Source organism: Semicossyphus pulcher, unplaced genomic scaffold (assembly GCF_022749685.1).
Source record: "Semicossyphus pulcher isolate SPU_LCO1_2020_fin unplaced genomic scaffold, fSemPul1.0.p SCAF_1, whole genome shotgun sequence".
Lineage (NCBI taxonomy): Eukaryota > Metazoa > Chordata > Actinopteri > Labriformes > Labridae > Semicossyphus > Semicossyphus pulcher.
In genome coordinates, this window is record NW_027211603.1 from 5,996,394 (window position 1) to 6,013,435 (window position 17,042).

Below are 17,042 nucleotides of genomic sequence, written 5' to 3' on the forward strand. Positions count from 1 at the left end.
ATTATAGATGCAACTGTCTCTCAACATCCTCTTTGTTTTCCTTTGTTAAGTGCAGCTTCCCTCACAAACATGTCACAGCATTTCATTAAGGATTATTGATTCTCACTCAGAAGATACACCATTTGTCACCGTTTCATTTGCACCATATCATTGATTTATTCTTTGTTTCATCTGCAACATGTACTGGAAACACATAGCCTACATTAAAAAGCCAGTATGTAGCCTAAAAATAGTTTGATAATAGCTATCAATACTTACTCCATTTAATTAGGACCTGCGCACTTTTGACGGTGGAATTGCATTTGTCTGTTCAATACCAAGATTCGACTATTTAAGTTCAGTGGCACACCACACCAAACGGCAGCTTTCAGCCAAACACTAAAACATTTCTCGCCAACTTCTTACAAAGTGTTTCAAGTCACGTCCGCGTCATTTTCTACTTTGTCCTTAGTCTGGATAAAGGATTTAAGTCATCTGATGTCTGGATCTTTAGTGACCAAAGAAACAAGCCCAGCCAGCCAAGCCCCGCCAAGGAGAGTCGAAGAGACGCTGATGTAAAACTGCCTTATTCGGTGTTTCAACACGTTTATTATTCAGGTCATTTCTCATGACTGTCTCCGTGTCCAATGTCACAGCTAAAAAAAAAAACGATTGTGCAAAGATTCAGCTAACAAAATGCTACTACACTCCATGTCTTCTCCACTGAAGTTTTTAATCTTTGACTTTACAGCCATAGATTTTATAAAGTTCAATGTGAAGAAAAAGTCCAAATTTGGGGGATAGCACTTATTTTACTCCTCATTAGAGACAGATACCATTTTGTGTGTGTGTACAAATAAATATGAAGCGACTGCCAGCAGCTAGTCAGCTTAGCTAAGCACAACAGACAGGAAAAGGGGGAATATGTAGCCTGGCTCTGTCCAAAAGTAGCAGCAGATTAACTTTACAGCACCTGTAAAGGTCAATAAGTTAAAGGGTCAAATCACATTTGTCTAGAGAGTACAAAAACTGTAATGCTTAAATGAAATGTTGTGGTTAAGGACTTGTTTCGTGCTTTGTTGACTGTTTCTTAGTTGGGCGCAGTATGCTAGCTTCCTTGGTCTGAGCTGATTGCTTAGCAACTTTAAAGTGATGACAAGACTCCAGGCATAATCACACAAAAAAATACACTACGTATTATTTTTACACTTTATGCAGGATTCTTAATGCTAACTCTTCCCCCGTTTCCTGTCTTTGTGCTAAGCTAAGCTAACCCGCTGCTTGTGGTACCTTCATATTTACTGTATTCGATCTTGTCCTCATTTTGCCTCTCCTTCCAGTTCATTGTTATTTCTATTCACATGACAATAACTGAAACAAGCCACAACAGCATGTGTCCAATGCTAAATACTGAGCTCATACAATCAAAGCTTTTCAATCAAAGCTTCTCAATTAAAGCTTCTCCATTTCAATTCCACGCAAGTTCCCTCCAGTGCTCCTCGAGGACAGATGGATTCAAGAAATCAATTACAACACACAATTACACCAACGTGTGGAAATAAATGAACTGGTGTGAATGAGAATGCAATTACCTCTGCACGTCTCTTAATCATTGACGAACATTTAGAAATGAAGCTGTCTGAAAGTGAATCAATAGCCTTTCATGGATTTTTAATGGTGACACCATCCCTTTGCAGTGAACGATGGGAGGAACTCAGCGGGGGATTCAGGCAGAAAATGTGTTTCATGTCTTACAGCAAGAGACGTTTTCAGCTTGGATTTAACAGAGGTGTTTATCTCCATCCGTGCCAGCAATTTAAAAAACGTCAGCAAATGTAAAACAGCACGTCTTGTAAAACAAAAATTTGGATTAATAATATGTTAAATTGTGTTCTTGGAAGCAAATGTGTAAAATGCTGTATTCCTTAATTTATTCAGTGAGGATTTGTACTTCAAGGATGAAAAACAAATGGTGTATCCAAAAAAACAATCCATTAACAAACAGGAAGGATGCAAAAACAGGTACCGGAGAGAATCACAACTGTTGTTATTGGTTGTGTTTGAGAAGTTTGTTCTGACCTTGGACACACCATTTGAATCTAATGTCCACTTACTCGCTTGTTCCAGAGCTATTGACTGTACAACACAGAAACAGAAGGTTGCATGATAAGATTTGAACTCCAGAACGATAACGAAACTGAACAATAAGTTTAGATTGTATTGACAACTCTCGTTTCCACAATCAAGAAATGTCTAGTTCAACTGTAAATCCAACACTGAAGAGAATTCCAAAAAGTTTCCCCAACAATTAAAAGTTTCAAACCAAAAGTGCCGTGGTTAGCGCTGGTTTGACTCCATTTTTTTTTTTTTGTTGAGTCTGCATGTTCTCCCTATGTCTGCTTTGGTTCTCTCCAGGTACTCTGTAGGGTACTGTGTCAGCCCTGTGATTGACTGGCAACCAGTCCAGGGTGTACCCCACCTCTCGCCCAATGACAACTGGGATTGACTCCTGCCTCCCTGCAACTCTAAACAGTATAAACGGTTATAGTGATGGATGGATGGATGGATGGATGGATGGATGGAGAACCAACAGCACAAAAACTGAACAAATTCCATCTGTTGATTGAGATTTGCTGATTAAAATATTTATAGATCCATTTGGTTTTGAGAGGGACAGAGGACACTACATAGAGATACAGATACAGATATATAGAGATACAGATATAGATATATAGATATAGAGGTACAGATATATAGAGATAGAGATACAGATACAGATATATAGAGATAGAGATACAGATATAGATATATAGAGATAGTGATACAGATATAGATATATAGAGATAGTGATACAGATATAGATATATGGAGATAGAGATACAGTTATATCGAGATAGCGATAGAGATACAGATACAGATATATAGAGATAGAGATACAGGTGTATAGAGATAGAGATACAGATATAGATATATAGAGATAAAGATATAGAGATAAAGATATATATACATAGAGATACAGATACAAATGTATAGAGATACAGATACAGATATATTGAGATAGAGTTACAGATATATAGAGATAGAGATACAGATATATAGAGATAAGGATATATATACATAGAGATACAGATACAGATATAGAGATACAGATATATCGAGATACAGATATAGACATATATATATATTTAGAGATATATAGAGATAGAGATACAGTTATATCGAGATACAGATATATCGAGATACAGATAGAGATAGAGATAAATATATAGAGATAAGAATACAGATATATAGAGACAGAGATACAGATATAGATATATAGAGATAGAGAGACAGATATAGATATATATATAGAGAGAGAGATCTACAGATATACTGTATATCTAGATATATAGAGACAGACAAGACAGACAGATTCTATTGATCCCAAATCAGAATTGGATCATTTTTGATCAAGTCCAACTATTCAGACCTGAGAAAACATCTACAGTAGGATTCAGTCCAAAACTACAGAGCAAGTAGGAACATCTTAAAGTCATCATTGACAGTTTACAGCTAAATCTTTTACACACCTGGTGAGAAATGATACATTCATTCATAAATCACTTTCTCTTCCATATCTCTGTTCTCACATCCCTCACTCCTCCAATTCCCCTTTCTCTGCTTCATCACCTCCTTCTCTCTCATTACAGGAACCACGAAGGGGACAATAAAGCCAGGATAGGATCAAGTCATCACCCCCACACTGACTCTCACTCCCAGTGCTCCCCTACACAACATCTTTCTGCCTCTGCCGTCATCGATCCTTATTCGACCCTCGCTTCATCCCTTCATTCTCCACCCACTCTTATTCTTCATCCCACATTTAATCTCCACCCCGTCATCTCGCTCTCTCTGTTTCTGAAATCACAAGTAGAACATGTCATAGTGCTTTATATTGGACTTGGCAGAATAGAATAAAGTGTAAAGATACTTTTCTTTAGTTCACAGCAATTTTGGATCCAAACAGCAAAGAGAGTCTTCAGAGAATTTGGATCCTTTGGGCAAACCGCCAAGCATCTGGCCCAACACACTACTACAAACACTGTCAGCCAGCGCTGCTTCTCCAAGCACAGAACCCAGTGGTCTTTGTTAACCTTGAGTTTGCAGGAAGAAAGGAAGAAGACAAAGAAGCCTCTTCTGTGATGGGGGAGGAGAGAATGAAAGAGTGGCAGGGTCAGAGCAAATCCCTAAAGTAGCGAGCGCAAAATACAAAACAGTTCCTCTGGGATAGAGGCTGGAAAAGATGAATGTTGGAGATTTTGGAGGCTTTAAAAGCGTAGCAAAAATTAATTATTCATTATCTGTGGAGAAGAGAAGAATAAGAAGATTAAATACCCACAGGGGATGAACTTAAAGCGGAAAAAACATTAGGAAACAAAATGTATATTTCATTATATTTGGGTATTTATTAAGGAAATGCTTTAATCTGTGGTTTGACTCGAGAACGGGTGCATTTAATCCAACAAGGAACCTGCAGGATGTGCCATTTTACTCGGCCACCATAATAACGTGTCATCATGACCTTTTTATCCTATTATCCCCTGGCCAAGGTGAACTTGTCGCATGTGGCACGTTCCAGTCTCTCCTCTAAAGAAAATCCTCGAGTCCTTTTTATCCCGTCTTGGTTGGTTTTACTTTTGTTTGAGCTTGAGTGACTCACCCAGCACCCAAACAGTTCCTACGCTCAGCGGCTGATGTCTCGGGGTTAAGTTTATCCCATTTACTATTGATTTCAGAGGAGGAGCCCTTGCCCTCCAAGGCCAGCAGGACACCCTGGAATAGTTTGCAGAAAAAAAGGCTTTGTTCTTCCAGCTAAAGTGTCCCTAAATTGTTTTTTTGTGAGGCGACGGGTAGGTCAATAAACCCATGAAATTGCTTTTCAAACAACAGAAACTGCAGTTTGAAATTTGTTGTTTTAGCAGCTTGTTCACAATCACGGTGTTGATTGTTGCAGAATATAATCAATCAAATAAATTTAACATCTGTGTTTACTCTCAAATTGATTTGGTGCTTTATTAAACAAGCTGATCCAATCTACAGTAGGTGTCATTTCAAAGAGGTGCACAATGACTCAATGTCTATTAGCGGCATTGTTTTATGAGCATCATCGTTTATTTAAATGAGTCGTCTGACATGGGAAGGGAACAAGACTCCTCCTTAACTACTTCATATATCAGAATCAGGCCTGTTTGCAGATGTAAGCCAACAAACACAGAGAAAACAGAAGAGCAGAGCAGATGGTGGAAGTCAAAGGGAAGATCAGATCAGGAGGAAAAGCTGCAGGCTGTATCTACAACACAAACAGAGCTGTTATGAGAAAAACTGAGGTGCATCTCGCTTTGGAGATTCAGAGGCTTTCAAATCTCCACCGCTCGTCTCGTAGCGCTCAGACACATGTGGTTCATGCACCACTAAACAAGATCATTAAAGAGACACTGTGGCCTTTTCCTGTAAACAAACATCATGTGCATCCTTAAGGCCTAAAAAGGCATGGAAACACATCTATAAGGCTGATTATTTGTTCTTTAAACTTGCATTATTCACATCGACTGACTGTCTTCTTTTTCTTGTGCACTGGTGCATTGTTACCATCAACAGTATAAAAAGACAATAAACGACAGTGAGGGACAAGGTTACTATCGTCAACAAAAACTAACAAAGGAAGCAAAAACTAGATTATGAAATCTTTTTCTTTAAAGCTCCTGTGAGGAACTTTCAGTTTGTGTGGAATCACGCAACCCCTCTGGACAAAGTGGTGCCTCTTATCTCTTTGCTGATCTCGTCCTGTACATGTGTAAGTAGTGTTTTTTTAACAAAAAAATCTCCTGCTTTCTTTTAACATCCAAACATATCGTTCACCGTGAATCTTTGCTGTTGTTTATATAGAAAAAAGGCTGATTTGGCAGCAGGAAGTGAACCGCCAGGCTGTTTCATATTCAGCAAAAAAAAACTCCTCACAGTAGCTTTAATTGAAATGAAAATAAAAATGAGGCTGTACAAAAAACGATGACTGTATTGTGCTTTTACAAAACTAACTGAAATAAATTGACAAAGATAAACACTAAAGACATTTTCTCTATGATTCTATTTCAATCATATGCCTAGTATTTGCCCACATGTACAATTACTGTACTGTTGTTGATTTTTTCTAGTTAATGATGCAAACACACTGTGACACATATCCTTCATGGTTTGTCTTTTGTAGAGGATTGTGATTGAATCATGTTTTGAGTTTTTATTACACAATACTTTGACCTTTTGTGTCTGACCCCTGTCATATCATATATTGAAAAAACTAAGCATTTTCAAAAAGTAAAAACTAAACAAACCAAATCAGCATTAAAAACTAATTAAAACTAAACTAAAATTGAAAACAAAACAAAAAAAGAAGGAAAAATTCAAAAGTGATTATTACCTTGGTGAGAGATTCTCCTGCTATTATCACTTTCATTTGGTAGATACGAACATGTAACAAACAGCGTGAGATAGCTTAAAGACCCCCTCCAGTGTAAAGCCAGTGTTTAACCTTGTAAACATCTCCATGTGGTGTTTTTCATGAGCCACAAGACATATCAGGGAGAACATCAGCAGTCATCTCCATGGCTGGGCCTGTCTGCTTTTAAACTGCAGTGTACCAAGGACAGGCTGAACAACACGTGTTCAGATTGGCAGGTTTGAGACGTCACAAACCTAAGGAGCCAATCCCGTTAATGGACGGGGTGAGGTAATGTAGATTATTATGCCCAACCAATGGCAACCACTTCGGCGATGTGCGAACCAGCTGTAACAGTCATCGTAATTTTTGCAAACTCACTACTGACTACTAACGTTAATGTTACTACTGCTAATGGCTACATTTGAAGCTAGCTAAGTATTAACAAGTTGCCATCAAACAAAGGCAGAGATGTGTTTAGTTTTCGCGACAGAGGGGTCGGTTGACAGCGACTATGCAGAGTCGGGAATTTTTAATGAGGGAGAAGGAGGAGATGCCTTGGGAAAAAACATATCAGACACAATTGATGATTTCAAGCAGAGCATTTTATATGTCTTAAAACATGACTGGAGCTGCTCTTTAACCTGCAGGAATTGTTCTCTTTTAACACTCCTTGGACCACTTTCAGATTGCAGTCTTTCGGGCTTTCATTGCTTCAAACTGCACAGGAACAACCAGACTGATGTAGCAAAATTTAACTCACTGTAAGAAACCATAAAGGGATCTTAAATCTCAGCTTACATCCAATTATCAGTTTTCATTTTAAAATACATAATTTCTGATATTTTTACACTTAAACAGGGGACTTTTTGAAATGCTACTTTCCCCCTTTGAATTGAAACCTCTTGGGGTTCTCTTTTTAGTGTGTATCGGCGAGAGTGAGACATGGTGATGCAAATTGGGTGTTATCAGGCACTTAGTGTCCTTCCCTGATACTTCACACCTTTAATAGCTCACCTATTTCCAGAAGAAAACAAGACAACATCAGCCTCAACATGCAGCGGTTAACTCAACATGGATAACAAATTACATGCACTGCTGACCTTGTTGTGTATGATACCTGCTGTTGCTATCAGTGCCAACAAGCACAGGAAGCAAGCTATTATTAAGCGATTACCGTGTCTAATATTATCAGCCCTACATTAAAGCTGCTGTTTTGGGTTATAAAGCCAGTGCCTGTTTTCTGTGTGCAGGTACAAGCCCAGTGTATATGATTGGTCATGTGATGTCTTTTTCAGGTTCTTAGTATGGACGGGGATTAAATCTGAAATGGTGCAAAAACTCCTCTGTCTGGACGTGAATCTTCTTGGTTTTAAAACGCCCTTTTAAAATACAAAACACATCAGTGGACGTGGCCTAAATTGTCTTCTTACACCTGCATTAAAAAGAGGTATGAACGAAATAAGTAGATTTTCTAAAAACACTGCAATCCACAGATCCTCACTCAGAGTAAATCCACATGGATTTTTTGGAACACACACACGCACACACTGATTTGAGTTCACACAGCCAACCAGTTGAACACTTGCTTAGAACTGCTGACCTTTTCGAGAAAATAGACCTGGGGGGTTCAAAGAAGAGAAAGCTATCGTGTTAGTTGTGTCTCTCCATCCAACTTTGTATAACCTTTGCCTGCTGGAGTCTGACCTGATACGACATGCTGCTGCAGTGTGCATGGAGAAGCATCTGTTGTGAGAGAGCAGTCGATACAAAAACATTTCTTAAATTAACTAATTTAACCTTTTCATCATGTCCGTGACCAAACTAGCAAGCTCCAAAACTAATCAATAGATCACCAACTTTTCAGAACCATCATGTTGGTAAGGATGCACAAAGTCTCCTGTTTTTTGCCGACATTCCCTGCAGCATGACCTTCACGAATCTGATCCCAAATCCTGCTCAACCGAGGGTTATGACGGTCCAACAGGGATTACAATCCCCCAATGCGATCTTTGGCTTTTAATCTAAAACCACTCTTGAGCTGTGTCCCAATCCAGGGGCTGCAGCCTTCGAAGGCTGCATTTAACGGCAGATCGCGTCACAGCAGCACGTCCAAGGCTGTCCCAATTCAAAGGCTCCTTCAAATGCGTCCTCCTTTTCCCGGGCCGCGGGTGAATCCTTCACGGCCCAACATCTCCTGAGATGCATTGTGCACCAATTCACACAAGATGTCGGATTCTTACGCGAGAGAGGAATACACTTTATATGTAAAAGTTTTTGGTTTCACCTCAATCGAGTAGCTAGCGTTACACATGTTAAAAAACCAAATGATCTTCAAAATAATAGGTTTCATGACAGTTACGCTAGTGGGCTGCACTGTGATGCAGTGGTTAGCGCTGTTGCCTCACAACTAGAAGGTCATTGGTTCAAACCCTGGTTTGGACAAAGTTGGCCTTTCTGTGTGGAGTTTGCATGTTCTCCCCGTGCATGCGTGGGTTCACTCTGGGTTCTCCAGCTTCCTCCCACAGTCCAAAGTTTGTTAGGTTAATTAGTGAAGGTTGGTGAAAGAAAAGGTTGTCTGTCTCTCTGTGTGAGCCCTGTGATTGACTGGCAACCAGTCCAGGGTGTACCCCACCTTCCGCCCAATGACAGCTGGGATAGGGACCAGCCCACTGCGACCCTGAACAGGATAAGCGGTATAGATAATGGATGGATAGTTTTGCTAGCTAGTTAACCCGCTAGCTACCTGTTGCTAAGCGACAGGAGCGGCGTTTGGTGACGCAAGAGAAAGGGCGGGAACAGCTGGTGACGCAAACAGGAAATCCTCTGTAGACCAGATCGTCTCATTTCAGTTGGGCTTTAGCGGTCTACACAGGCTATGACTAATGCATCCTCCGTGGACCACCTCCTTCCAAGGCTGCAGCCCGTGGGTTGGAACACAGCTTTGGAGACAGATTGAATCTGACCATGAGGCAAATTAGAAACAAGATTATGTTTTTATTGTTAATCCCTACGTGTTACTTTTCTGTTTAAAATAATTAAAAACTCACCACCCAAAAGAGCGTTGAGTAAGCCAGGGCCGTGTACTGTGGCATCGTGGACAGAACGCTGAGGATGAGACAGGCCAGGACTATGAGAAACCTGCAGGGAAATAAAGAGATGAAACATTATTGATCTTTATTTAGTTTCATGAGGGTTAGTCTTATTGGTTTTTTTTAGCCTACTCTTATGTAATCCAATTTGATACGATTTCCAACTCTTTCTCACTTATATTCCATTAATCAAAGCTTTACATAATCGTCATCAGTCGAGTTACGCAAACACAAATCTCCTCAATCCACTTTTCAACGTTCCACCTCATATTTATGTCAACATCTCAGTCTTTGATTTAAACACCAAAATGTCAGTCAGCTTTGGAGTCTGGTTCGAGTCGGAGTTCCTGAACAACTTTCTGAAAAAAAAAAGAAAGTCGAGACAGCATAACATTACTTTATATTTCTGTCATGAAAAGCGTCTGAGTGAATTTGAGCAAACATTCAAGGACAGCTCTCAGGAGGAAATTCTGTGAACCTTTTAAACTCCACCATATGAATGCAAAGTGCATGACAACTTGCCAAATAATGAGCACACAGGTTGGCACGCACAAACACACACATACACACAGGCCACACAGAGTATCAAGGAAGACTAAAATTGCTTCTTAACATGCGGCGTATACCCCGCCAAGGTCACATATGTTTTCACTGCAGAAACAAAAAGAAGCCTGTAACTCCTCGACCTTCTTAATAGAAGGAGGTTTTATTTCGTTCCCTAATGAAACCTTGAGTTTTGAGAATTAAAACTCTTCTTTAAAACTCTTGATCAAAAATGTCATATTTGAACAGAAGTAGGATTTGGGAAACTGTTTTTTTTAATGTGTTTAGCAGTTAAGAGAAAAGAAACTCGTATTTTAGGCCTTCAAACACCAAATAAATTTCTCTCTCACGGCTGTTGATAAAAGTCAGAGGCAGAGGTCCTAATGTGGTTACAGTGCAGTATGATGGGAGTGACTACAGTATAGATGATGATCCATTCTCATGCTCCTAACCTTGTTCACCCTTGTTTTAGTTCCTGCTTGTTATTGCAGCATCGCCTCGGCTATCAGACTCGCAGTCAGTGTTATGTTTCACCCTCTTTCATTATGTTTGTCTGTTAGCAGAACATCATACAAAATTAAGAATGAATGTGCATTAGCGCTCGTAGAAAGCTTGGCATTGTGGGAAGGACAAAGTCATTAGGTTTTCATTTCCGCTGGCAGGAGATGTGCCGGTGACGGGCAGAACTCGTGAATGGATTCACGTTAGCAGCGTCTGAGTTCATTTGACAAACAAACTCTGATGAAAGAACAAACTTCCACAACTGGTTCAATCAAAGGAAACACGGACGCCCTGAGAAGCTTGTTTCTGTTTAGGTCGAACGGAAGTTGGTTCAAAGACAGAAGAGCACTTCTTATAAGTCACTGAACCAAAACTGAGCTTTTTGAAAAAAAATGGAAAACTTTAAAATAAGATGTGCCATGCATCTGTTGTATCTTTGTAATATAAATACATACATCAAAAGTGTCAATAGGTATGGAAGCTGAGAATGGCCCTATTTGCAATAATAGTAATCTGGAAGATCTCAGTTTCGTTCTATGGTGATAAATGGTAATTGCAGAGCACACTTCCCAGATATCCAGACAGTGTTGCATGTGTGACGTCCACGGTTGGCTCCGGTTGTAACTCTTGATTTTCCTCGCTGACGGTCGCTTTCCTTTTTATACTGTTTGCTTCATCTGAGCATCAAATTTGTTTCTTTTTCTTTGGATTTTCACTTATTTTTGAAGTTGTATCTGTAGTCATCCATCTTTTCTTTGTTTGTTCAGCCATAGTAGATTACTGTTTACTCGCAACACTTGCAGAGACTGGAAAAGCAGCCTCTTAGCTCCGCCTGCCCTCTCTGGCAGACCAACCACTGCTGGGTGATGGAAAACATGTCACTAACTGGGCGCCGCTCGAGATTTTCTCCGCAAAAGTCGCCACAGACACCCAGTCTGTAATACTGCAAATGCAAAGACTTTCATCAGTGGGCCATAGGCTCAATCACCTTTATGTTACCTCATTCGGTGATAGATAGTGACTGAACCGAAATTTATTTACATGAAAATCTTTGAGATTATTACTTTAACTTCTGATATTGAGATACCGACATTAAAATGGTTTTGCATGCACGGCCAACCTCTGCTTCCAGCTATAGCTATGTACAAAAGAACTCAAGAGAACTTTGTAAAGAAGAATCAAAGATCTAAAAAAGAACATAAAAACTAGTAGTTCAGTTTTTTCTTCACATAAGGGAAAGATCAAAGAGAGAGACTGTTATCTTGACAAAACTGGACAGCGTTGGTGGATCTATTTGCTCCACTGTCCTCTGGTTGTTCAGAAGCAGCCGTTAAGAATAACTGTCTTGTCCTGTCTATATGAGCACACTTGATGGAAACTATGTGTAGAGGGAGTTCTAGTTTCCAGTCAGTGTTTGCACCATGGAGGCCCTTATCACTGCATGCTACAGCCTGAGTTTATTGAGCACTGGCCAGGAATCCAAATACCCCCCTTCAAACTAACTCAACCACACACACAGGCTTAAACGTGCACGCCACACTTCAACACAGATAAAAGACAGAGAGAGAAAGAGACCTTCTTGGGGAGGATGGACTGGTGTTCGACACGGCTAACAAAGCAGCAGTTCCTGTCTGAAAGAACTGAACAAGCAGACAATGCAGAGCGGGAAAATGACTCAGTGTGGTGTCTGGGTTGTCTGCAAAATTACATCTACAGAGTGTAAATAGGAGCAAATGTGTCTATACAGAAAAAGCAGGGCACAAACAAAATATGCTCACAAGGCGGGATGCAGTGAAATAGATAAAAGCTTGTGTTCAAATGTGTCGGAGGAAGTTAAAAAGAGGATCAAAAGAAACAAAAATGAACATCAAACTTTCCAGACCAAACACTCTGGTATGCTAATGGTTGTAATTTGTCAGAGAAGCTCTGCTCAGATGACTTCAGAGCATCAGAAATGGCTGTAAACATACACACTCAGTATGCCGCGCATGCACTGCAGCTTCACTTTTAATCCATCTGAGACGATCTGACTCGTCTGTCCCTCCATACTAACTGCACCATCATATTTCACTGCCTTTACCTCCTGTGGGCTCAGTGTAGCTACACATAAAATAACACATTGGCTCATCTACAGAGGCACCACTGAACTCTGAACAAAAGCTCAAAGCATAGCTCCTATCTATTATTGATGGACTGATACAATTGTAGTCTGTTGTGTGCTGTGTGCGCTGCATGTAGAGACAAAACAGGGGACAGAGTGAGAGTTAGAAGTGACACTGCTGACCGTGTCACAGGATGTTATCATCAAATATCCTGTTTAGAACAAACAGTGCTTTAAAGTCAGAAAACACAATAAAATTAAAGCAATGCAAGCAAAACAGAGGTTTACATGAATACAGTGTGTCAAAAGATAAAACAGAATGTGTTAACCCTTTGTTCTCTGCTGGAGAAATGAGTCCACCAGCGCATGCATTTGCTTATTGCGATGTCATATCTTGAAGTATCTTCAAAGGCTTCATATCCCTTTAATCTGTACAACACAAGCTCAGAGATTAGTGAGACAATAAACCATAATAATACATCAAAGTAATAAGATTATGACTTAAAGTAATAATCTCCAAGATTTTCATTTAAATAATGCCTGTTGAGTCACTATCTATCGCCGAATGAGGTAACACAATGGTGACTGAGCCTATGGCCCACTGATGAAAGCCTTTGCATTTGCAGTATTACACACTGGGTGTCTGTGGCGACTTTCACAGAAAAAATCCCAAGCGGCGCCCAATCAGTGACGCGTTTTCCATCAGCCAGCAGTGGTTGGTCTGCCAGAGAGGGTAGGCGGAGCTAAGCAGCTGCTTTTCCGGTCTCTGCAAGTGTTGCGAGTAAACAGTAATCTACTATGGCTGAACAAACAAAGATAGATCGATGACTACAGATACAACTTCAACAATAAGTGACAGTCCAAAGAAAAAGAAACAAACTCGACGCTCAGATGAAGCAAACAGTCTAAAAAGGAAAGCGACCGTCAGCGAGGAAAATCAAGAGTTACAACTGGAGCCAACCGTGGACGTCACACATGCAACACTGTCTGGATATCTGGGAAGTGTGCTCCCGCAATTACCGTTGATCATCATAGGTGCCGCCAAAGAGAACGAAACTGAGATCTTCGAGATTACAACTTTAATTTGAAAAATACAAAAAATATGACTTTACTGCTAAATAAACATAAAACTTATTGATACAACACGATCACAGAAGTTATTTTATTGATAGATAAATAGATAGATATCGAAGGATAGATTTTCGTGAGCCGAGTGCAAAGGCTTTCATAGTTTCATCTGCAATAAAAACACATTGGCATACATTGGTATTTTAGCTTATTGTGATGTAATTTCTTGAAGTATCTCTAAAAGCTTTAAATCCCTAAAATCTGTGCAACATAAAGATAAGTTACAAAATTAGGCTCGAATTGTTTTTTATTTTTCATTATTTCAAATCAGATTTTACGTCTACATTTTACATCACATGTATCATAATGTAATGCCACCATCAATGAAAGTACAACATGATGACGCAAAAGACAGAAGTGAGCTGCTCAGCAGCAAATAATGAACTCTCGTCTCGTCTCCAGTTATCATAGATTTAATTTAAGATAGATTAAAAAAGGATAATATTAAAAATAATGCTTGTTTATAAAGGGTTAAAGTTATCCAGGCCTGATCACGCAGGAGGCTTTGGGACATTGCCTCAGCCAAAAGTTTGGCAACTATGGGGTTAACAGCTGAGGGACATAACATGGTCAACAATGAGTGACCTTGTCTCTGTGCTCCATTAACAAACCTAGCTCCCGTGCTTTCATGAGAGAGACAGATAAAAGCACTGATGCCTTTACCCCAGTTCCCAGCATATAGGGCAGAATACAAACCGCTGGAGTCAGACATGTTACACAAATTGAAAAGAATAACAGTGCACGAACTCACAAACATATTTGTTCTATCATAAAAAATAGTGTCTGGATTCACTTCCTCCAGATTGATACTGTTTGACAGAACATCTAGTTCAGTTTAATGGAGCCGAGTCTGATTTGGGTTTTCTCTAAACTCTACTGATCGACTCATTTATAACCAGCATGTGGGATGGATCCATGCTGCTCCGCACCAAAACACCCCATTTACTCGTAGCACAGACACCCAGGGAGAGCAAAGGATATACTTTACTTATGCATAAACTGAATATACACTATGATGCTTTCCAGGGAAGTGAACTACTGCTGTCTTTCACCTCTGTTCCTTTAACACCAAACACACAAGCTGACAATCATATGCATTAGCAAGCACGCACACACCTTCCTCTGATAAGGCCGAGGGTCACGTTCAAGTTCTGGGTCATTGATAAGGCCGAGCTTGTTCTTGTTTGTCTCCACCTCGAACATTAAAAACAAAGTACTGAACTGACCCCAGAGGACCTGCTGGGTGCTTTTACATCCCAACATTATGCTCTTACAACAAACACCTGGTTGTAGAATATTCACTATCAAACTGAACCTACACAACTCGATTAAAAATACCTTCCTGTGCAAGGTGGCGGTTCGTTAAACATATGAGTAATGTCTGTAAGATTACACACCGGATATTTGAGGGATTCCATTTGCAGATATCTCCGTAAACGCACAGGATTAGACCCAAAAATCCCCAAATCTTGATACCCAACCGTGAAATATACATATAATATCCTCAAATTTAATCCTCTAAAGACCGCTTTCTGACCTGGAAATTCTGGCATTTGCAACAGATTAGGCTACTCATAATATACGTGAGCATCTCTGACAAATCAGTAAACATGCCATCCATTCACGTTAATATCTGTGTCATACTCTAGATCCTTTCACACAGGGGCATGCAGAGTCAGTGCTGCAGATCAGTGAACATTCACTGAAATCAATTGCCTAAAAATCTGGGGATGCAGTCTGCCAGATCTCCAATCTCGATGACACATTGGATCTGGTTTTCTAAGAAACACAATACATAAATCATATTATTCTAAGCATCTGTGATGGATCAGATCTCCCTCCATCCCCTCAGTAAACATCATGAATGTATAAAAGATCCATAAGCTTGATTTTTAGCAAAACTAGAAATCTGATTTCACTGTTTACACTTCAGGGAAATGTGTTTATCTCTAGATACTTTGACTGTTGCTATCCAAAGCTTTTCAAAAGTAGGATTTGACAGCTTTATTGTCAGTAAACTCTGATTCACTTCAAATTCAAGGATGCTTCGTGATTTGGTGCAATCTCCTGGCTTGAAGCTTGAAGATCACCTTTGCTCAACTTCAAGACTATAAACTGCAGCATCGCTCTCTCAGCATGATTACAAGTTGTGATCACTCCACTCTAAATGTATAACAAATAAAGAAACTGTGTATATGTTTGAGCAGTTCCGTTCAACATTCGGAAAATGTGACCTTTGCCTCTATATTAAACCCAGAAGAAAATTAAATGTGGGTAAAAACAGGGCTCTGTAAGGAGCCGAGTTGCAGACCAAGCGGGCCGGGTGAGAGCAGTGGTGGACAAAGTACGGCACTTCATTACTTGAGTCAAAGTAAAGATACTCCTGGTCAAATATTACTTCAATACAAGTGAAATTTGCTCAGTCAAATTATTACTCGAGTTATCTACAGTATTCAAACTACTCTTTTTGTAGGCAGTGATGAAGTTTGCGCGTGGTAAACAGAGCGGACATTTTAAATGATACGAATCATTCTTCATTAGAAAAACCTCAAACATGGCCTGAAGATAAGGCTGTGGCTGCTCAGGTGGAGAATCGTCATCCGTCTCTGCCGTAGCCACCTTTACCACCGCTTAATGAACTGCCTGATCTGAGTGACATCTCTGCCTTTGCTCTACGTTCAACAATGGAGACACACAAGGTACAGGTTCAGCAACACCACTTAGACACAGTTTATTGTCTTTAGGATTTTAGAAAAGAAAAGAAAATTCATCAGCTGACTTCAGAGCAAAAGTAGCGAGTAACGAGAACATTCAGAGAATGTAGTGGAGTCAAAAGTACGATACTTGTCTTTTAAAAGTAGTGGAGTAAAAGTAACAAGCTGCCCCAAAACTCAAGTACATGTTTTGAGTATCTGTACTTTACTTAGGTACAATACTCAAGTAAATTTACTTTGTCACTGTCCACCCCCTGGGTGAGAGTTGCAGAAATACCCGTCAGTCAAGGCAAAGACATTCTGAACCTCCCCGTGTTTCAGCCTTAAAATACTGATGAAACAGCAGTTCTACCAATCACAAGAACTAACACATGAGGAAGTGAAAGTTGTGGTTCACTTTATCACTTTATGGTGTTTCTTGTTATTCCCTGCAGTCTGAGCCTTCTTAGAATCAGCATGTAGTGTGTGGCCTTTATAAGAAGCCAGCTCATCCTGCTGGTTTCTACCTGATG

General features: G+C 39.9%; 1 protein-coding gene across 1 annotated transcript in view; it reads right to left on the reverse strand.

The window, feature by feature from the left end:
• kcnq1.1 (potassium voltage-gated channel, KQT-like subfamily, member 1.1) overlaps positions 1 to 17,042 on the reverse strand; it is a 55,727-nt gene that overhangs the window by 37,196 nt on the left and 1,489 nt on the right. Inside the window, exon 2 of the mRNA XM_069661553.1 lies at positions 9,502 to 9,592. Coding sequence (XP_069517654.1) covers positions 9,502 to 9,592 — 91 coding nt within the window. The remainder of the gene's footprint in view (positions 1 to 9,501; positions 9,593 to 17,042) is intronic.